The sequence below is a fragment of the Geotrypetes seraphini genome, chromosome 12 (assembly GCF_902459505.1).
Source record: "Geotrypetes seraphini chromosome 12, aGeoSer1.1, whole genome shotgun sequence".
In the NCBI taxonomy this organism is placed as follows: Eukaryota; Metazoa; Chordata; class Amphibia; order Gymnophiona; family Dermophiidae; genus Geotrypetes; species Geotrypetes seraphini.
In genome coordinates this window covers 587,297-610,280 of record NC_047095.1, presented here as the reverse complement: position 1 = coordinate 610,280, position 22,984 = coordinate 587,297, and the positions used below count along the sequence as shown (strand labels likewise).

The 22,984-nt window shown below is 41.5% G+C and overlaps 1 protein-coding gene across 2 annotated transcripts in view; it reads left to right on the top strand.

Moving 5' to 3' along the window:
• Nucleotides 1-21,226, top strand: part of QSOX1 (quiescin sulfhydryl oxidase 1) — a 181,438-nt gene extending 160,212 nt beyond the window's left edge. For both annotated transcript variants that reach the window (XM_033917087.1, XM_033917086.1), the window contains exons 9-12: nt 191-313; nt 1,095-1,248; nt 1,884-2,060; nt 19,194-21,226. In XM_033917087.1, coding sequence (XP_033772978.1) covers nt 191-313; nt 1,095-1,248; nt 1,884-2,060; nt 19,194-19,984 — 1,245 coding nt within the window. In that variant the 3' untranslated portion in view covers nt 19,985-21,226. The remainder of the gene's footprint in view (nt 1-190; nt 314-1,094; nt 1,249-1,883; nt 2,061-19,193) is intronic.
• Nucleotides 21,227-22,984: the final 1,758 nt, after the last annotated feature.

Genomic DNA, 22,984 nt, shown 5'->3' with positions numbered 1-22,984 from the left:
TGCAGAGGCTGGCAGGGCAGGGTACTTGAATATTAATCCCTTGGCTTATATTCGAGTCAACCCTTTTTCCTTCTTTTTGTGGGGAAAAAGACTACCTTGGCTTATATTTGGGTCGGCTTATTCAAATATATACAGTAACTGTACTTCTAGGCACTGGCTGTCTCATAACATCTCTATATTTCTCTTTCAGTTTTTTCCTGCTCGTCAATGTGTTAAGAACTTGCTTCAGTCCTTGGATAGCTGGTTAAGAAGCAGAGATATCACAAAAATTCCCTATAGTGATTTTAGGAATATGGTGGATAATAATGAACAGGTGAGTTGCTAAGTTAAGCTTGCTTTCTTCAGGCCCATTTGATCCTGACTCTTACCTTGTCTTTCTCTTCCTCCTTATTCTTCTAACTTTCTCTACTCTCTCTTTTTCATTATTTACCTAATTTGTGAACATCTCTGAGAAAAGGTAACTAATGTCTCCAGAAATAAAAAATGGGGTTTTAATAGATTCTGTTAGACTTAGAGCAAACAATTTGTAATACAAGAGTCCAAACCCCCATCCTTTTATGTAAAAAAATTTAAAAAGTTACAGAAGTTCAAACATGTAACTTTTGCAGAATGCTTATGGACCCATGATATGAAAAATCAGCCATTCTCAACATGTTTAATCTGCTACTTTAGTCATCTTTTCCCAGTGATGGTCACATTTATCCTCAGGTCTTTCTTAGAATGCTTCTTTTCCTCTGCCTCTTTTTTTTACCTTGCTCTTTTATCTCTCTCCTATTACCCTCTGCCTTTTCCCAATTGCCCTGTTTTTGAGTTTCTCTCTGCCCCACCCCCCATCTCTGTCTCTCTCTTTCTCCATATTATGTCTCTTCTTCCCTTTCTCTCCACACCACTATTCTTTCTTTCTGCTTATATCTATCCATATCCTCCTTTTTGCAAATCTGTCTTCATCCCATCACCTCCTTTTTCCTCTCTCCTTTCTATATTGATGTATTTCATAATTCTCCCCAGCCTTTTCTTCTTTTCCTTTGTTTCCTCTAGTTATCTCTATCCTTGTATTGTTTTTCCTTTCATGAATGATTATTTCTGGTTTGAAGATTCCGGATGCTGTGCTGGCAGATGATCTGACCTGGGTGGGATGCCAGGGCAGTAAATCTTGGTTCCGTGGCTTCCCATGCTCAATGTGGATTATCTTTCATGTGATGACAGTGCAGGCAGCTTACAATGATCAATACAAGCTAAAGGAAACATGTAAGTAACTCAGCCAAGGAGCACCAAAGTAACCTGCACATGAAAATAAGAGAAGGACAGGGGTTGCCCGGTATCACTGCTGTCCATTTTTTGACTGAATTCCAAGGCTTAGTTTGATCCCTTAATCCACTGCTTCTAGGGGCACTGAATGCATTGCCCTGTACTATGTCCTCCCACATGAACAATACATTACCCCATACCTTGCTTGCATTGATAGTAGAATTTGTGTAACCGGTTAGGAATGGTAGAAACAAGAACCCCTATTCTCTTGTATTGGGCACCACACTGCAACAAGAATCAGTGTCATGCTGGAAAGGAGTAATTAATAGAAATGTTGCTCCTATCCTCATGTTCCTGAGGGCATTACCGTCATGTTTTAGTATGTCTAAATGCCATATCCAATCACTCCTATGTCAAATATCTTCATTCGTGGAGCATCTAGAGAATATATTCCTTTCCTGCCTGTGATCTTGAGCCTGAACCAATCCAAAGTTGCACACCCTGAAGAAAGCCCCACTACATAATGGCTGAAACGTCTGTTCTACCTATGCAGATGTGATGAGACCAAGAACACTGCAACAATCATAACACATCTCTTTACTTTTCTGGTTTATTTTTGCTCCTTTGTGTTCTAGATCCATTAGAAGTTCTCGATGCCATGAGAGGTTATGTCCATCATATCTTTGGCTGTGCAGAATGTGCTGCACATTTTGAGAATATGGCCAAAGAGACAATGCCCCTAGTGTCAACTACAAATGAAGCCATCTTGTGGCTTTGGTCACGACACAACCAAGTCAATCATCGGCTTGCAGGTAAGAAGCCCTATTAGAGCCTCATGATGATGAGGGAACTGTGTGCTGGCATCAGTTCTTGGAGAAATCTGTTCTTTTACCATTACAGAGAATAATTATGTCAATGGCATGATGAAGACAAGAAGGTCTAGTATCCTCATGGTCTCCTGAGCCATGTCTGAATTATGGGAGAGATATCGCTCACACATCCAACCTCATGCAGTCTGGCAGGTGGCGTTGCCATTTGCAGCTGGAATGAGGCTGCTTGACTATGTAGATGAGAGTAAGGAAAAATTAGAGCATTCCCTCTAAGCAGCTCTAAGATACGTGGGAGTCCTCTATTGAAAGGAACATTGGCAGAGGATTCCACAATTAGATCTGCTTAGAAGGAACATTGATGGGAAAGTTTGCAAAGGCCAGCAATGAGAATCTCTTCTCCTTGTGGCATAAACTGTACAGGCTTAATCATTAAAACATAAGCACCGTGTCACTGATGGAGGGGAGGGAAAGGGCGGGTCTCCCTTGTAGACTTGGCAAGGCTTAGCAGGAGGCATGGCCTCTCTCTGCCAGCTTTGTTAATGGAACTAATCATTAGAGCAGTGCTTGATCCCTGGTCTTCTGCTCTAAGCAGTGCACCCCATTTTGAAAAAGTGCAAAAACCTTCAAAAGTGAATGTGAGAAAGAAAGTGATTCACAAAACCTGTGTAAACCGCCAAGAACTGATGGTGTGGCGGCATACAAAAATAAACTATTATTATTATTATTTATGGACAGGAAATGGCTTTCTTTAATTTTCATGAGCATGAGAATACCCTCAGATTTTGACTATATGAAATAACTTGTTTTGTAAACATAAAATTCAGCTGAATCCTCTGGATTTAATCCTTAGACATAAGTATCATGATCTCCACCCTCTTCCCTCCCCCAGAAGAGGCAGGTCCTGGTACATAGTCACAGGAGATTTCCCCATCTCAAGTAGTCTCACCTTCTGTTACTAGGGGTTTAACATCTGGCCCATTGCTTGTTAGTCATGGAGACATGAGCTGAGAAATCCATGGGAAATGTAGAATAAAAGGGAAGCCTAGTCAATGACATGGGGTAGGCTACTAGGATCACGGCCTAACAAATATTTTGCCCCAATGGCATCAGCAACTAGGGAGCATTGGGGAGGTGAGACAGAGATTAGCTTGTTTACCTTTTCCAACTAAAAGAGTATTCATTGCCTCTGAGGGTAAGGTGCCCAGCTGCCTCCTACATACGCCCTCCAAAATAAGTGGGGCTAGGGAAAAAAAAGCTCATATACAGAAGAGCAAAAATAGTATCCTTATAAAAAGTGACTGAATATTGGGAGAATAACAAAATGCTTAAAAAAAAAAACTCCAAAACAAAACTGCAGCAGATGATGCATCTGAATACTTCAGTTTAATGCATATAATTGCTTCCAAAATCAACTGATATTTGTTTTGGAAATTATTAGCATAATGGCAAAGCATTCTGAGAGGTGTGAGTGGCCAGTTTTCCTAAAGCACTGTCCTATTAAGATATGAAGCCAGCAACAGAGCATTCAGCTGTTTGCTGCCTTCGTGGAGGTTAAAGGTCTTGATTTCACCATCTTCCTCAGAGCAGGGCAATAAGAGCTAAGTAAGATATTGACCTTCCATGGTTAGGGGTCTGCCTTAATGTTTATATCTGTGTCTGTCTGTGGCAGTAATCTAGCACTGTCGGTGCTCTCAGTAGCAATTAGTGCCAGTGACCTCCTTAGTAACATAGTAAATGGCCCATACAGTCAGTCCAGTTAGAGAGGCCACTGTCTGCAGATTACCCTGTGCCATTCTGTTTAGAGTGGCAACTGCCTCTCTGCAGTTTAATCCTTTTGCCATTCTGTCTATGGTTGTAACTGCTGCTCTATTCAGGCTAACCCCATGTTTTCTTGAAAGTGCAAAATATAATCTTTTGTCTGCTGTTTTGATGTATACTGCAGTTCTGTGCAGATGATTCTGGTGCTTTATTTTTATCCCCTTGCTAGTAAGGGAGCCTTTGTGGTTATCTCATATCTTGAATTTCATTATCATTTTTGTTTTCACCATTTTCTTTCGGAGTCCATTCTATACATTTACAACCCTTTCTGTAAAAAGAATATTTCTTGATGATGATCCTGGTCTGCCTTCTCAGGGCTTCATATATGCAAATTAATTTCCTTTCATAAAGGTTAGTTTATGAATGTTTGTATCATATCCCTCCTGTCTCTTTCCTTCACCATAGTATACATATTTAGCTCCTGAAATCTCATCTCATATGAATTCTGCTGCAGAGTCAGCAAAATTTTGATTGCCTGTTTCAAAATTGTCTGTAACATATATCTCTGTCTATTCCAAGATATGGCCTCCAACGTTAAATTCTGTATTCTACATGAGTTCTCCCTAATGGCCTGTATAGGATCATTGTTGCCCCTTTTTCTGCATACTATGCTTTGTTTTCTATGAAACCCAGTAGCCCTCTAGCTGCTGCCTTGTCACATCTCAAAGTCTTCTCCTGGTTAGGGTAAGTTAACCTTTTTACCTCCCTCCATCCCCCATCATATCAGCTCATTTGGCTTTCTGCATCCTAAATTAACAATTTGCACTTTTTATGCACTGAATATTCTCAGCTAAGAAAATGACTCTGCAAGCTTTTCAAGGTCATTTCTCATTCTGTCTGTTCCCTCAGGGGCTGTTTATTCTGTTTCATATCTTCATGTCATCTGTAAAGACAGAGTTTTCCTTCTAATCTTTCTGCAATATCACTCTTAAGTAGAGAGTGAGGCAGGGACAAAGATTCAACCTCATCCCTTCACCATCTCCACTGTGAAGCACATTTTTCATCACTCACTGTCCCCGCATTTTTCATCCCTGTCCCCTCACTATCCCCGCAGTCTTAATTTTCTTCCTCACATCTCCCTGTTCAAAGCAGAAAGATTTTATGCTATTTTATGGGCCTAAGGCATTGCAAACAAAATTTCTAAGCCTATAAAGGGGGGGAGGGGTTGTTCTAACTTATTTTGCTTGAAAGAACATCTGTAAAAGTACAACTTGTGAGGCATGCTAGGTTCTGCATTGTGCACAGAATACCAAGCATCAGATCAATACCAGTGATATTTTAGTCCAGACAATTTTAGTTCTAATTATTCATGTGCAAAACTTATCAAGCCCAAACTACACAAGCAAAATGAGATAAATAATTCAATAATAACCACATTTTCAAAAAATCACAGCAGAGCAAACATATAAACCTTGAGGAACGCACAGAGCCCCCTAGAAAATACACTTACACTCATGGGGGTTATTTAAAGTTGAAACCAAAAAACAAATACTAAGGAAGTGTAAAGCAAATAATGAGCAACAAAATCACCTCCAAACATCAACCACTGTGCTGATTCACACGATTGCTTAATGCCATGCCTCAGAGACCAAGTATTCAAGCAGAAACTGCTAGATACAAAGTCAGGTCGAAGTCTCATTCATTGGCTAATGGCATGTACATACAGTACTGGATTCTTTTTAATTATTTGTTTTTGTCTATTTGTGATTTTTAAATAATCAATTTAAATTACTTAAATATTGAATAAAAAATGTTGAAAACCTCAAACATCAATGATAGTGCATACACTCAAAACAGCACTTATCTTTATGAATGTAACTGTCGGCACTGCACTCAAAACCCAACGGGGCCACCGTTTCACCTGCACTGGCTTCGTCAGGGGAAAATGCATAAACAGTGCCTAAAAGAGTAAAAATTACAGGATATTTGAAATTGAAACATAAATTGAGACAGTGCTTAAAACAGCAAACTCGGAACAGAGTATGACCTTGTTTCAAACAGAGTATTCTCAAAAAATAGCGGCGATGATCATGAACGCCAAGCCATTTAAAGCCCCCAATCAGGGGTCACTAAAGAAATGACGTAATACACGCAAGAACATGAAAACGTAAAATCAGTGGCAGGGTAAATGAGTTCCTGTACTATTGACCAACAAAAATTATTAAAAGATGTGTTTAAAAAAACTGAAAATAAGCATCAATAATAAGCATCAATAATAAAGTTATTTAAAGTTCTCAGGTTTAACACAATTATGGCTTCCCCTTAAAAAAATCACCTTGAGGTAGGAAAAAGCCTCAGAGCCCCTCCTCCACCAACCAAACAACAAAAGTCGTGTAAAAGTGGAGGCTATCACGGGGTAAAGTTAAGCCATTGGCATAAAAAAAACCTCAATTGATATTTTACTAGAAAAAAGCCTTGTGCAATGTAAATGTTTTTGCAAACCAGTGCTTTTATAACCATGATAGAGGGGTACTCATCTGAAGTTAGAAGCACACCACACACCTTATCAAGAACACCCCTCAGAATATAACACAAAAATAACCTAGTACACTTTTTCCAGCATAAACGCAAACCAATAGCACATGGCTTAGTGCTTTTCTCAGAGTGAAGCCAAACCAAACATCACAAACAGGCCTGGATTCTAGAAATGGTGCCATAAGTTAGGCAGGAGAAGACACCCTACCACTGCCTAACTTAATTGCTTTAATTGGTTTTAATCAGTGTGGTAATTGACCGTGCTGTTAAAAATGATTAAAAACTCATTAAAAAATGTAGACACCAGGAGGTGCCTCTGAAGGTAGGTGCCAAAATTGCATCTAAGCATAGTGCCAAACAGTGCCTAAGGTAAAAGTAGGCATGGTTAGGGACACAGATGACATTAGGTACCATTAGCCATGATTCTCCATCAAACTTCGGTTTTGGCAATGTACTTCTTTAAAGTCCTGGCCTACATTACCAGTGCCTAAGTTTTTCTGTAGTTGCGATTCTATTAATGGTGCCACGTGTGATTGATATGCAGATGGCACTGTTTTTGTAACCGCTGCCTGATGTAGGTGCTGTTTACAGAATCTGGCCCACAATCCATTTCCAATTTTCTTTAATAAAGACAAATATGGGGACTGAATCAATGTATAAAGTGCAGAACTTTTCTGCTCTTGTCAAGAATTAAATAATGCATGCAAAATGTCCTCCCTTTCTTTCTTGCCTTTTGTGGGTCAGGCAAATTGAAAAAAACACATTGCAAAAACTGTGTGTGTGTTTGTAGAGGGGGGGGGGGGTTTTCATATGTCGATTTCTTACAAGCCATATTTTATTTATATTGGATTCAATTTCAGCAGTGGAATTGAGCCACTTCTCAGTTTAAAGCTCTAGCCAATAGGTTATCAGTAGCGTAGAGGCAGGGGGTGGCTAGAGAAAACCTTAAGGCAGTTTCCCCCATCTGAACACAGAAGTGTTATCAAATACATCTTCTTCTATTAAGTATAGCTTTATGAACCAAGAGGAAGACAATGAGAAGGGGAGACAATAGAAAGCAATAGCAAGCAATTCTGAAAACCTCCCACACACAAACCATAAGTGAAAGCAAGTAACACATACAGAAATTTCACCAGCAAACTAAAGTTATTTCAAATGCTTTCTTATTGGATCAATATTTACATGTAATATACTCCTGCTTTCAGTCAAGAACATAAGAATTGCCATACTGGGACAGACCAAAGGTCCATCAAGTCCAGTGTCCTGTTTCTTACAGTGGCCAACCAAGGTTCCAAGTACCTAGCTAGATCCCAAGTAGTAAAACAGATTTTATGCTACTTATCCTAAGCAGTGGATTTTCCCAAGCCAACTCAAAAACCTATGGATTTTTAGGAAATTACCCATGCCTTTTTTTAAACCCTGCTAAGCTAACTGATTTCACCACATTCTCCGGCAACGAATTCCAGAGTTTAATTATATGATGTGTGAAGAAATATTTTCTCCAGGTTGTTTTAAATCTACTATTTAGTCTCTTCATCACATGATCCCTAGTTCTAGTATTTTTGGAAAGAGTAAACAAGGGATTCACATCTACCCTTTTATTAGAAAAAGTCTGTCATATAAGCCTTTGTTTGTTAATTTTTGAAATTTCAGTGGATTTGCTTGCATTGCACAGAATGTACACTCAATTCCTCACCTCTTTATCACATTTTTTCTCAGTGGGGAACTCCTCAAATAGATCTCTTTGCGTCTCCCCACAACCACAAACTGCCTCAGTTCTGCTCCAGGATATACTCTCCTCATCGCCTCGAGGCAGATGCTTTCTTTCTGGAATGGACAAATCTGTTCCTGTATGCATTCCCTCCATTCCCTCTCATTCTCAAGACTTGTCAAGTTGAAGAACAATCATGCCACCATGATTCTGATAGCTCCTCGGTGGCCCAGGCAACCAATGGTTCTCACTTCTACTTCAGCTCAGCAGCAGGGAGCCATACCTTCTACCAGTTTTTCCGTCTATGCTTACACAGAGTCAGGGATCTCTACTTCATCCGAAACTGCAGTCTCTGCACCTGACAGCTTGGTACCTCTCAACATAACTCCTCTTCCGTTTTCTTAACCTGTAAGAGACATTTTAGAGACTTCTAGAAAGCCTACCACTAGACAATGCTACCATAAAAAGTGGACTAGATTTTCTACTTGGTGCATCTCTCAGGATAAGGAGCATCAAAATTCCTCCTTATCTTCTGTTCTTGATTATCTTTTGCACTTATCTCCCTCTGGCCTCAAGTCTACATCGTTCCGAGTCCATCTCAGTGCAATTGCTGCTTTCCATCAGCCTATTGAAGGGAAACCCCTCTCTGCTCATCCGGTGGTTTCCAAATTTATGAAAGGATTTTTCAATGTTAAACCTCCTCTCAAACCGCCTCCAGTGGTTTGGGATCTCAATGTTGTTCTTGCTCAATTGATAAAGCCTCCTTTTAAACCAATGTCTACGGCTCATCTGAAATATCTCACTTGGAAAGTGGTGTTTCTCATTGCCCTCACATCTGCTCGAAGAATCAGTGAGCTGCAAGCTTTAGTTACTGATCCACCTTTCACAGTTTTCCATCATGACAAGGTGGTCCTCCGTATTCATCCTAAATTCTTAACTAAAGTGGTTTCAGAATTTCATCTCAACCAATCCATTGTACTTCCAGTATTTTTTCCAAGGCCTCATTCTCATCCTGAAAAATCAGCTCTTCATACCCTTGACTATAAGCATGCTTTGGCCTTTTTCTTGGCATGCACCAAACCACACAGAACTGCTCCTCAACTTTTTATCTCCTTCGATCCAAACAAGTTGGGACATCCAATCTCTAAGCGTACCATCTCCAACTGGATGGCTGCTTGTAGCTCTTCTGCTATGCCCAGGCTAGACTGCATCTACAGAGTCGAGTCACAGCCCATAAAGTCAGAGCCATGGCAGATTCTGTAGCTTTCCTCATATCCACTCTTCATTATTGCAGGATACATTAATCCATACTGTGCACCTAGCTGTTTCAGCTGTGGTCGGAGCAATAGGAACCTTTTCTTCAGATCGGATGTTGTTTTGGCAAAGTCTGGCAGGAGTAAAACTCTGGATTCTTGCCACTTTAGATTTTTCTTCTCCTTTGCTATTTTCAAAATATCAACTGCCTGCTGGAAATGCAACAACTTAAAAATCAGTGGCCTTGGACTTCTTTGACCATTTGTTCGCCTTGATGGGACTCTGTGAGCCCTCTCTATTTCCATAGGCTTAGAAAACTGAAATGGAAGCACTTTTGGCAAGAAGCCCTCCAAAAATTTTATGGGATCAACACCTTCCACTCCCTCAGGTAAACCAATCAGCGGTACATTTTTTCTGCATCCCCTGTTGTTCAAATCCTCTAGCTGCTTAGATAAACGCAGGATGGTCTTATGGTCAGATCGACACTGGACCAATTTAGCTTCACAGGCTTCCACTCTTTGTTCACAGCTCTCCATCCTTGCGTTAAAAACCTGTACCTGCATACCAATAATAAAAGGGAGAGCCTTGGCCAATCGTAAAGCCAATATTTTAGCTAGAAGTTTGCCATCTACATTAATTAAGGAAATAGGCCTGTAATTTGAAACCAATGCAGGATCTTTATTTATTTATTTTTTTTCAAAGTATTTTTATTGAAAATGGCAAAAGGTCCAGACAAGCAACCACAAACTGTGCAGGAACATACACATTGTCAAAATATCACAAAAAGGAATAGGAACAGCAACAACAAGCATGAACCAGCCTCTCCCGTTTTGATAATTGCCAACAAGCGCAAGTCAAGGCGCAGCAAGAGGCCAGAACTTGGAAAACGCAAACCCCTTCCCAGAGCCCTCAACGATAAGAAGCCGGGCTAGACCCTCAGCCATATTTTTATGTGAATAATCCCCACAAACAACAACACCCAGACCGTTCATCAAGCACACCAGTCCTCACAACAGACACTCACAAGACATCCGGTCACCACACAAACTGCGCTACCAGACACACCTACCCCACCAAACCCAAACCCAACCCCCCCCCCCCCCCGCCCCGAAGAGAGTGCAAACACGAAATAAACCGTGGTGAAGACAGCAGCAGTTAAGGAAAAAAAAAAAAAAACCCCATACAAGTAGGATGGCCAGAGAGAGCCCTCAGATAGAAGAGATCATGGGGAAAGAAGCTCCAGCAAGTGCTCCCACAAAGCGACATAATGCCTCAACTCTAACTTACTAGATTTACTGTAGGAGCGGATCTCAAATTGCGCCATCTCTCTCAGCTTGGCCCGCCATTGGGCCTGGGGAGGTATGTCCTTGGATACCCAGTAAGTCATAATCATCTTCTTCCCCACTAAAATGGCATTGTAAAGGAATCGTCTTTGCGGGAGTGAGAGGCCCTGTTCCCGCAGTGACCCCTGCAAGCCCAGAAGGAGAGTACCATAGTCCCACTCAATAGAGCTGTGTGTAACCACGTCAAGAAGGCCCATCAGCCCCATCCAGATAGTGAGTTTAGTACATTCAAGGAAAGAATGAAGGTACGTGCCAGGCTGTGATTTACATTTGCTGCATAAGTCGCTAGCCCAAAGTCCTATCTGAGCCCCCCGCTGTTTAGTAATATAGACTCTGTGCAAGATTTTATACTGTAGTTCCTGGTAATCTGCCAATTTGGAGAAGAGATAAAGAGACTGGAAGCAATCCATAAATTGGGGCTCGGAAATACTCAAACCCAGGTCCCCCTCCCATCTTTCCCGTAGGGCACTCATCCCAGGAACCTTAGCAGAGAGACGGAGAACACTATACCAGTGGGACAGCCGATTGAACGCCGGCGGGGTCGCTTCAAAGATCCGATCTAGAGGCCCCACGTCCCAGCTCCGCGCATGAGCTTGCCGAGTGACCTCCCAATAGTGGCGGAGTTGAAGGAAAGAAAACAAGTACCAGGGGGGGGAAATCCCATTTTGTCTGGAGCTGTTGGAACGAGGGGAAAGTACCTCCCGAGACGGCCAAAACATCAGAAATGGTGCGACATCCACTGCGTGCCCAAGCCCGGAATATCGTCCGTCCCCAACCTGGGAGAAAGCCCGTATTACCCTCAATGGATAGAAAGGGCGAAACCGCAACCGTCAGATCCTGCCTACGCCGCCACCACTGCCAGGCCCTCCTAAAAGGAGCCAACAGAACTGAGCGACCCCCCGAGCGAGCCATATGATCCGGTTGAGAGTGAAGCAGATTGAAGAACCGAAAAGGAAGGCTCCAGGATTCAACCCAACCCTGCGGGAAGTAGCGCGCTACGCCTGTGTGGCCCTCGTGGATCCACCGCAGGAGGGCTGCTACATTGTATAGGCGTAAATCAGGGACATTCAACCCTCCCCTTCCTCTAGCCAACATCAGCTTTGTCAGAGCAACACGAGGGGCCTTAGAGCGCCAGAGAAACCGGGAAATCAGAGAATGAAAGCGAAGGACATCAGTGCGGCGAAGCCAGATCGGCACTGTCTGGAGCGGATAAAGCAGTTTGGGGAGCATGACCATCTTCACCAAGGCCACTCGACCCAGCAAACCCAGAGGGAGGTCCTGCCATAGCTGGCAAACGTAAACAGACGGAGGATCTTTATTTGGCTTCGGCAAAACTATATTAACAGATTCTGCCATAGTACCTATGATGCAGCCATTAGTTAGTTGGACCTGATATAAATTTAACAAATAAGGTAATAGGATATTTTGAAATGATTTGTAAAACTCTACTGTGAAACCATCACCACCTGGAGCAGATCCAACTCTAAGGACTTCAACACTGTTTGCAACTCTTTTAATGATATTGGCTTTTCTAAACTTTCTTTTATATGCTCAGGAATTTTTGGCCCCTTAATTAATTTTAAAAATTCTAAACCATCCTTTTCTTTATCTAAATAAGACTCAGAAGAATACAGGTCTTTATAAAAATTTAAAAATTGTTTTAAAATCGATCCAATTTGAGAATGAGTATTCCCTTTTTCATCTTTTATTGCCACTATTTTTGGTTTTCTTTTTTTTTTGCTTTCAGATAGTTTGCCAATAATCTTCCCGCCTTATTTGAATTTCCATAATACAAAGCTTATTGAGAAAATAAGTCTTTTCTTATCAGTTTAGAAGAGATCTCATTATATTTCCCTTTAGCTTTCAAGAGATCCTGTAGTGTAGTGTATTCCCATTTCTCAATCAATTTTGATTCTAAAATCCTAATGTCTTGTTCCAAATTGGAAAATTGTCTTTTAACTTGTTTCCTAATATATGCCGAAAATGAAATCATTTGTCCTCTCATGGTTGCCTTAAGAGCATCCCTTAAAGTTTCCATAGAGATATCTTCTGTATTATTAATTTGAAAATTATTTATTTTTAACTGAACTTCCTTTAAGTTAATATGATGTTACTTTTTGATGCAAGTTATAAAAATGAATAAAGAATTAAATAAATAAATAAATAAAACCTGTACCTGTTTAGTGAGGCTTCCAATTTCCTCCTGTACTGATACCAACTTCACAGAATTAGCCTCCACTGCATCCTGTACTAATTTCATCCTCTCTAGAAGTTGCTCTAGGATATCCATAGAATCCTTGGGGAGTGGTACTTTTTTTTTAATTTATAAATTTAAAAGTTTACAATATCAAAGATACCAAGGATAAAGGTTACTTACATCAATTTTTAAACATTCATTGCATCACAAACATTCCTTTTCAAGCCCACAATAATTGGAGAGGCATACAACTATCTAACAACAAAAATAAAGAAAACTAAGAAATGGTTTGATTCCTAAAGAATCCTAACCATTCCATACTATATGGGAATCTTACATCCACCTATAGTCTCAGTGATGATGCATTGAAAAACATTAAGGAAAAAAAAATCATTTTTGTTCTCGATTTATTAAGAATTGTTGCAATTGAATTGGATCCCAAAATATATATTCAATGTCTTGCAATTTAACAAGACTTTTGCATGGAAATTTTAAGTAAAAGGATGCCTCAAGAGCTAAAACTCTTGTTCTTAGTTTCAAAAATTCTTTCCTTCGTAATTGCGTAGCTCTTGAGATATCAGGAAATATTCTAATTAAATCTCCACAGAATTTTGTCAACCTATTTTTAAAGTAAAGTTTCATAATTAACATTTTATCTATCTCACTCATGCATGTTAATACCATGGTGGACCTACTCTGAATAACATCCTAAGTATCTTCCAAAAACTCGGTCAGATTAATTTCACTTGCTACCCAGGTGGTCCACCTCCTGGTTGGATTGTGGGAGTGGTACTTTTAATGGATCTGCCTTCATCCTTTTATTAAAACTAGTGCTTGCTGTAAAAGTGGGCTCCAGATGAATGTGCTTTCCTGATGCCATAATAAATACATTTCTATCCTTGGTAAGGGAATCAAGTGCTGAAAAATAAGCTGTAGGAGTCACCAGAGAAGGAGCTCAGCACACAACCAGCCATCCTCATCACCTCCAAGTTCCGGAATCTTCCAAAAACTTATATTATGAGCCTACTAATGACAGAAAAAGTACCTGCATATAATAAATGCAAAGTTCTTTGCTTGTACTACAGAAAGACAGTATATCTAATCCATGCCCTCCTCCTTATCCTAAATAGTTCACTATTATATAAACATGACAGTAGATAAAGCCAAATGGACCATCCAGTCTGCCCATCCACTATCTCCTCCTCTCCCTAAGAGATCCCACGTGCCTGTCAAACACTTTTTTGAATTCAGACAGTCTTTGTTTCCACCACTTCTACTGGGAGACTATTCCACACATCTACCACCCTTTCTATAAAAAAGTATTTCATTAAATTACTCCTGAACCTATCACTTCTCAATCTCATTCTATGCCCTCTCACTCTAGAGTTTTCTTTCAATTGCGTATTTATTCCATATAGGTTATTTAAACAGAAGATAATTAAATCCTTAAAAGAAACAACAAAATATTGTGATCTTTAAGTCTGTCCCTATATGCCTAATGACATAGACCATCAACCAATTTAGTTGTCTTCCTAAGGACCGACCCCATCCTGTTTATAATTTTTTAAAAGTGCGGTCTCCAAAAATTGTACACAATATTCTAAATGAGGTCTCATACAGGGGCATCAATACCGTGTTTCCCTGAAAATAAGACCTACCCCCAAAATAAGCACTAGCAGGATTTTCGGGGTAGGTCTTAATATAAGCCCTACCCCCAAAATAAGCCCTAGTCCCAGATTTGCCAGCAGTTTCCCTTCATTTGTGCAGCAGGATCCTTGAGAGAGTACTCTCTCCACCCCCCGAGCACCCGCACCTGCCACACAGCCAAATCCCCATCCTTCCCTCCCTCCCATTGGAACCCAGCCATGAACCCTACTTACCTCCCTAAGCAGCGTCGGGCTGGCAGCACTCTAACAAGCTGCTTCGGCCTTGTCCGCCTGTGAATTCACTCTGCCGCATTACTGATGACTCAGTAACGTGGCAGAGTGAATTCATGGGATGACAAGGTCGAAGCAGCCTGTTAGAGTATTGCCTGCCCGATGCTGCTTAGAGAGGTAAGTAGGGCTCGAGGCCGGGTTCTGATGGGAGGGAGGGAAGAATGGGAATTCGGCTGCTTGGCGGGTGCTCACTCAAGTGTCCTGCTGCACAAGGGATGGGAGGGAGGGGAGGAAAGATGCTGGTCAAGGGACCTACTGCACGAGGGATGGGAGGAAAGATGCTGCACATGGGAGAGAAAGGAAAGAGGAAGAATTGGGGTGAAGGAGAGGAAGAGAGAGATGATCATGTACATACTCTGAAAATAAGACCTAGTGTGTTTTTTGGGCCTAAAATTAATATAAGACACTGTCTTATTTTCGGGGAAACATGGTACCTCCTTTTCCTACTGGCCATTCCTTTCCCTATACACCTAAGCATCCTTCTAGCTTTTGTTATCGCCTTTTCAACCTGTTTTTCCAACTTAAGATCATCACATACTATCACACTCAAGTCCTCCTCTTTTGTGCACATAAGTTCTTCACCCCCTAAACTGTACCGTTCTCTCGGGTTTCTGCAGCCCAAATGGATGACTTTGCATTTCTTAGCATTAAATTTCAGACAATTCCTGAAGCTTCGCTAGATCCTTCCTCATGTTTTCCACACCATCAGGAGTGTCTACTCTATCATCCACAGATGGGCAAATCTTACCAGTCAGCCCTTCAGCAATATTGCTTACAAACATGTTGAACAGGCCCAAGAACCAAACCACGAAGCACATCACTAGTAACATTCCTTTCCGCAGAGCAATTTCCATTGACTACTACCCTTTGTCGCCTTTTACTCAACCAGTTCCTGACCCATTTCATTACTTTGGGGCCCATATTAAGGGCACTCAGCTTATTTATTAGACGCCTGTGTGGAACACTGTCAAAGGCTTTGCTAAAATCTAAATACACCACATCTCAGAAGCATACCGCCAATCGCACTGGCTTCCGATCCCAGCAAGAATACAATTAAAATTCTACTGCCTACTATTTAAGACTTTATACGGAGACAGTCCAAACTACCTGAATAACCGCCTCATCCACAACACCGCAACCAGACATAGGAAAACTCACACCCCATTCTCATACTCCCCAATTAAAGAGGTCAAACGGAAAAAACTATATGATGGCCTCCTGGCCACTCAAGCAGCCAAACTAGACAACCAAATCGCCAATCTACTGATGGCATCCCTCGACTACAAGACTTTTAGAAAAGAAATAAAGACCATATTCTTCAAGAAAACTCTGAAAAAAGAAATAATACCACAAGTCTCAAACTCCACCTCTCACTAAAGTCAACTACCCCAAACAAATAACTTTACCCATTTCTTACTCCTTTTGAAAATGACCAATTTTTTTTTGTAAATTCTTGGATAATCTTGGATAATTCTTTTGTAATCTGCCTTGAACTGCAAGGTAATGGTGGAATAGAAATCCCTAATGTAATGTAATGTAATCTAGCACTCTCCCTATGTCCATTTCTCTGATCATCCAGTCAAAGAAATTGATCAGATTTGTCCGATAAGATCTGTCTCTCATGAATTCAAATTGCCTCAGGTCCTGTAATCCACTGAATTCCAGAAACTGCAATATTCTCTGTTTTAAAAACATTTCCATTAATTTACTTACCACAGAATTCAGACTTACCGGTCTGTACTTCTTTCTTACTTCAACTTTTGTGGAGCGGGACCATATCTGCTCTTCTCCAGGCCTCTGGTACCACTCCCGACTCTAGAGAAGCATTGAAAAAGGTCAGCCAGTGGAGCCGCAAGAGCTTCCCTAAGTTTATTCAGTACCCTCGGATATACACCATCTGGCCCCATTGCTTTGTCCACCTTTAGTTTAGTGAACTCCTCATGAACACAATCCTCTGAAAATCGATCAAGGTCTACCACACCTTTAGCCCTATCCTTTCTATAACTGCTTTAAACAACTTCCTCAATCCACAACCATGGGAAATTTGCGTATAATTGGGTAAACTATCAGAGCTAGCTAGTTATTGAGGCTCTCATGACCTGCCTCTGCTCAAATTGATAAGTACTCCCCCAAAATGTATGGGGGTTCTGTTCCAGGCCCCCACGAATTTCAAAAAACCACGAATGCAGTTTTTTGCCTATCAAAAGGCAGGAGAGGGCAGCTGGAGAAGCAGGAGAGGGCAGCTGGAGCGCCAGCGGGTGAAGAAAATCACTTGCAGTCTGCTCCGACCGCCTCTTCCTGCTCCCGATTGGTGTAGCCCGATTTTACTACAGGAAGGTGCGGTTGGAGCAGACCGCAAATGAGCGAGTTCGTGATTCACAAACCGCGAATGAGCGGGTGAACACTGTAACTTCCATTCAACAGCAAGTTGTGCATGTGCTTTTACTTCCTTTACTTTCAAATAAAATAAACTCTGGCCTGGCTCAATCTATTATCCTTTTTCTGGAGCGATATGGTAACTCTACCTCTACCAGATGATCTGCACCACTGATGTCAGCTCATGCCCTGCCAAGCATTGTCTTCATTCCTAAGGCCAGTCATGGCTTCCTTTCACCTTTTCAGCATTTGTATTATTGAGGTCAGCCCTCCTCTCATTCCCCCTTCACCACTAGCTTGCTATCTGCATAGATGAAGCCATTTCACCCAAACACCTCCAGCCTGCCCTCATTATGAAAGCCCACCATATCCTTCCTACCAATGACACATTCATCATGAAATCTACTTCTCAGTAATGCTTGTAGAATGTTCTGAAATTTGGCAGCTAAAATTAAATGCTAAGACATGCAAGGTCATGCATTTGGGCTGCAAAAACCTGAAGGAATGGTACAGTTTAGCTTTCACATCACCTTTTCTACCTGTTTGGCCATCTTAAGATCATCAGATACAATCACACCCATGTCCCGCTCTTCTGTAATGCACTTAAGTTCTTCACCCCCCCCCTAAACTGTACCATTCCTTCAGGTTTTTGCAGCCCAAATGCATGACATAGTATGTTACTATGTCATGCATTTGGGCTCAAAAACCTGAAGGAATGGTACAGTTTAGGGGGGGGGGGTGAAGAACTTATGTGCATTACAGAAGAACGGGACATGGGTGTGATTGTATCTGATGATCTTAAGATGGCCAAACAGGTAGAAAAGGTGATGTGAAAGCTAGAAGGATGCTAGGGTGCATAGGAAGATGTAAGGCCAGTAGGAAAAAGGAGGTATTGATACCCTATATAAGGCTCTGGTGTACAATTCTAGAGATTACACTTTCAAAAAGCTATAAAAAGGATGGAGTCAGTCCAGAGAAAGGTCTTCGTCATAAGGCATATGGGGACAGACTTAAAGATCTCAATATGCTTTCTTTGGAGGAAAGACAGGAGAGGTGAGATACGATAGAGATGTTTAAATACCTATGTGGTGTAAATGTGCATGAGTTGTGTCTCTCATTTGAAAGGAAGTTCTGGAATGAGAGGGCATAGGATGAAGTTAAGAAGTAATAGGCTCAGGAGTAATCTAAGGAAATACTTTTTTACAGAAAGGGTGGTAGATGTTTGGAATAGTCTCCCGGAAGAGGTAGTAGAGATAGAGAATGTCTGAATTTAAGAAAGCATGGGACAGGCACGTGGGATCTCTTAGAGGAAGAGAGAATGGTTACTGCAGATGTGCAGACTGGATGGGCATTTATCTGCCATCATATTTCTATGTTAAATAGAGCCATTTAATGTTTGCAGATGAAGAATGCAAAGTTAGGAATTGAATAGAGAGGATGGAAAGGAGAGAGAGCAGGTGGAGAGGGAATCCTAGCCATCACACAATATTGACACCTACTGGTCAGATTCAGAGTGCACTTTGGTGACTTGTGAGGGAACTGTGGTTTGTGGACCAGAATCAAACTCTATTCTTGTAATAGCTGGGCTACACTAAGGGGATTTAAAATTGAGGAAAAACACCAGGTAGCTGAAAATAATGCCTCATTTTGTAGTAATAGGAGCCAGCTCCAAAGGACGATTACAAGAGGTATTAGCCACTGAAGCACAATGATTTACCATGACTTACCGAGTCATACAAGGGTTTAGTGACTGCTAAAACTGAAATGCTGCCAGCTTTTTCTCAGTCTTACAATACATGATAGAACACATCCCTTGCTTTTACCTTCATGTTGACACATAACAGTGGAATTCTATCTTATGTGAATGAGCAACATGTTTAGCATACTTTCTCCAAACTTTGCAATTTTATTGTCCATCTGATTTTGACAGAGGTATATATATTTGATAGAATGTGTTTTTAGCTTTTGAGGGTTTTTTCTCTCTCTCTCCAAAACATTTTACAGGTGTCCCAAGTGAAGACCCACAATTTCCCAAACGCCAGTGGCCATCTTATGATATTTGCCCAAATTGTCGTAGCATGGTTAGACGTAGGAGCTTTTGGACTGAGAGCTCAATTCTCGATTTTCTGAAAGTGCATTACAGCTTACAAAATATTTTCACTGACTACCTTGTACCAGAGGTAGAACTTCTAGAGAAGCAGAGCAAAGGAAGAAGACAAAGAAGGCTTAGGAGGGAAACTGGTAAAGAAAGGAACACCAAGGAGGAGAAAGAAGCATTGGAGAATAACAGGATAGAGATACCAACCAATGGTCTGGAGAGTCATGGGCCTTCCAACATCCAGAAACCCAGCATCATCTGGATGAGCTCCAGAACCAATGATCAAGATGAGGACATTGTTGACCTGGACTCTTTTGTTGAACAGCAGTATAAAAGCAAATCATTAAAAGCATTATCTGGAAGGAGAAAGCATAAGTCTGGGAGAAGGGAAACCCTTGGATTGACAATGGAGGAGGATCAGCAGCTTGATTTGGACTATGCAGAAGCAGAAGAAAGCCTAAAGGGTGTGGACTCTAGGTACCTTATTGGGGTGCATCTGGAAGAGATAGGGAAGGATGGTGATGCCCCAGTGAAGAGGAGGTGGTTCCGATTGTTAGGAGTGGGTTTCTCTCATCTGGACATCAGCCTGTGCCTTATCTTGTATCTCCTGTCAATCATGTGTCTTCTTGGGATGTACATGTATTTTGGTATGAAGATGCCCTGTCGCAAGCGTCATGTTGGTGATCCTTCATTATGAAGCATATGTACAGAGTGAAATTATATTAGAAAGTCAATCTTCTGACAGTAATTCAGTGGTGGTTGGGTTAATCTAGACATGGAAATTATATTACTGGACAGATTGAAGTAAACTGCTTCTCCATCAACTATGGAGATTAGGGTCCAAATAGGAAGTGAGAATCTCTGGTCAAAATGCAGTACTTACACTTAGCTAGCAAAATTGAGCTTGAGCTGTGGATCATGAGAACTTTCTATCTTTTGACTAATAGTTGATTGCTAACACCCTTACACGTGTATATCTAAGGCCTTCATTTGTTAGATTATGGGAATTAGATAATGGGGGGGGGGGATGGCCTTAATCTCCTGGGATGTTCCTGCCTTCCTTTAGTTCCTGATCTACAATGAAGAGGGAACAACCCTAAATTTCATAATCTCTCTAGGGTACAGCAAAGCAGGGTGCTTTCCAGGACATGATACCATGCTTTTCAATTTTCTGAGAACCTTGTGCTTTGTTACCACAGCTCTGCTTTTTTAATGGTTGTTAACTAGAAATTAAACATTTTTGATAACTTTATTATTAAATTAAGAAATGCTTAAAGGTAGACAATACTTTCCCCCCCCCCCCCCATTTTATTTTGATGCATTGTTTTAAGTGAGATAAACTATGGGGTTAAATTACTGGGATCACAGAATTGAAAACAGAATGAGTTTTTGTTGTAATTGACAGGATCTTGGTTAAACTAAATATTTAAAATGGGATACACTAGAAACTATCCACAGGGGTCCAGGTTAAAGCACTTGGAAACAAGACATTTTAAGTGGGTTGTTTCTTAGTATAAAGTCTGAGATGTTATGTCTAGGGTAAACAACTGATTTGATATGGCATCCCAAGACATCCAAGTTACACTTTTATAAATATGCATGGAGGCTTTCATGAATGTTATCAATCTACACACATCCTCTCTATTCTCTCTCCGGAGTGGAAATATGATACCCAGCACGAAAGAAGCACACATGCAGAAGGATTGATGGGGTAAGGGAGCAAGGTGGCATCAAATGAAGGTGATGTTGGGAAAGGAGCTTTTCACATCTTTTCTTCATTTTTTTTTTTTTGTGCCTGTGAAGCAGTCCCTTCTGTTCAGGAGTTGAAACTAAGAGAAAAATAAGTTAAGGGGGAGAATAACCATATTTAGTTACAACTTTAGTTTCTTCTTTTTGACCCAACAATCTGTCTGGTTCTAATCAATAAATTATTTTTTACCAAGAAGAACAGACTGATTTGGTTGCATCTAAATGTATTTACTATATCAAGCCAGGGTGCAGGTGTATTTAAATTATACCTCACTGCATGCATGTACACAGACACACACACATATAACCAGAGATTCTTGCAATCTCCCTCTCCAACAGAGATTCCCAGTTCCAGGTTAGAGATTTGGGGACAGTCCTGGATTTCTGACCAACCCATCCTAGTGGCATTATTCTTTTTGGGACTTGTATACTGCTTTTTTTTTGTAGTTATACAATCACACTCAAAGCAATTTACATTAAGTACTTCAATCATTTTCCTTATCTGTCCCGGTAGGCTCACAATCTATCTAATTGTATCTAAGGCAGTGAAGGAATAAGTAACTTGCCCAGGGGCACAGGGAGCAGCATGGGGTGCTGAGGCTGTAGGTCTAACCATTACACCACACTCTCCTTATAGTACTGATTTCAGTGGGCAGGATCGGGTAGTACAAATCACATTCCGCTGTGGAATGTAAGATCAAAACCAGGACTGGATAAAATGTCTCCAGCCTGGAACTGGGTAACTTGGCAACTCTGCTCCAATAATTGTCAACATTTTTTTAAAAGAAGCAAGCAGAACTAAAAGAGACATGCTATATTGTTCAGGACAAAGATGGTTTTACTGAGGAGGAACACCAGTTCATATTTGACTAGCAGGGTTGCTTTTGTATGATCAGCAGCATTTCAACAGAGCTAATCCAGCTGCTGGCTATACTGATTATAGCCTCAAAGTTCCTTAAAAGAAAGATACAGCTTTTAGAACTTGCAGCCTGGCAAATGTAAGAAAAAGCTGTTTTCTTTCCTGTAGGCTGCTTTAACTTAATGATTGAGACCTGACGTGCTGCACCTGGATTTCACCTGAAAACAGAGAACACATAACACTGGTTATAATAGCTTATTGCCCATTGAAAGCTTTATCTAATATAATAAAATGATAGGCCGCGCATGCGCACTAAAAAAAACGTGTTCCCTGATCCGTCGCGGAAAAACGAGTGCGCATACGCGCCCCTGGCTCTCACTGTGCACTATGCTCAAGCTGCCGCCATGGCTCCTCTCTCGAACTGCAGCAGGATCGAGAGAGGAGCTGTGGCGGGGGCTTTCAGGACAGAATATGATTAACATGTTTCTTTAGGCAGCCCTGGTTGTTTACTTGGATTCAATGTCAGCATTAGGGTTCGCCGGCCGCCAGCCGTGAGAGCCGGGTGAGGAAGGCCGCCGCAGCCTCGCGCCTAGGTAGGGGGACAACAATCGCGCTTATGCTCAAACCGCCGCCACGACTCCTCTCTCGAACCGCATCAGGATCGAGAGAGGAGCTGCGGCGGGGGCTTGAGCATAAGCGCCATTGTTGTCCCCCTACCTAGCCGCGAGGCTGCGGCGGCCTTCCTCACCCAGCTCTCACGGCTGACGGCCGGATCCAAATAAACAACCGGGGCTGCCTAAAGAAACAAAGTTTCACGGTGCTTGGCCCGCCAAACAATTCCTGCCGTTGCCGAATTTGCCCCACTGTTCCTTCCCTTCCTCCATCAGGTACAGTTCAGCTCCGCTTATGTTAAAAGGAGCTGCTTTGAAATTGGAGCCCTGCCGCCACCGTAACACGTTCCCTCTGCCGCAGTCCCATATGTCAGAGAAGGGGCGGGACCAAGTCAGAGGGAAACATGCTACGGCAGTGGCAGGGCTCCGATTTCGACGCGGCTCCTTTTAACATTGGTGGATTCACTGCACCTGATGG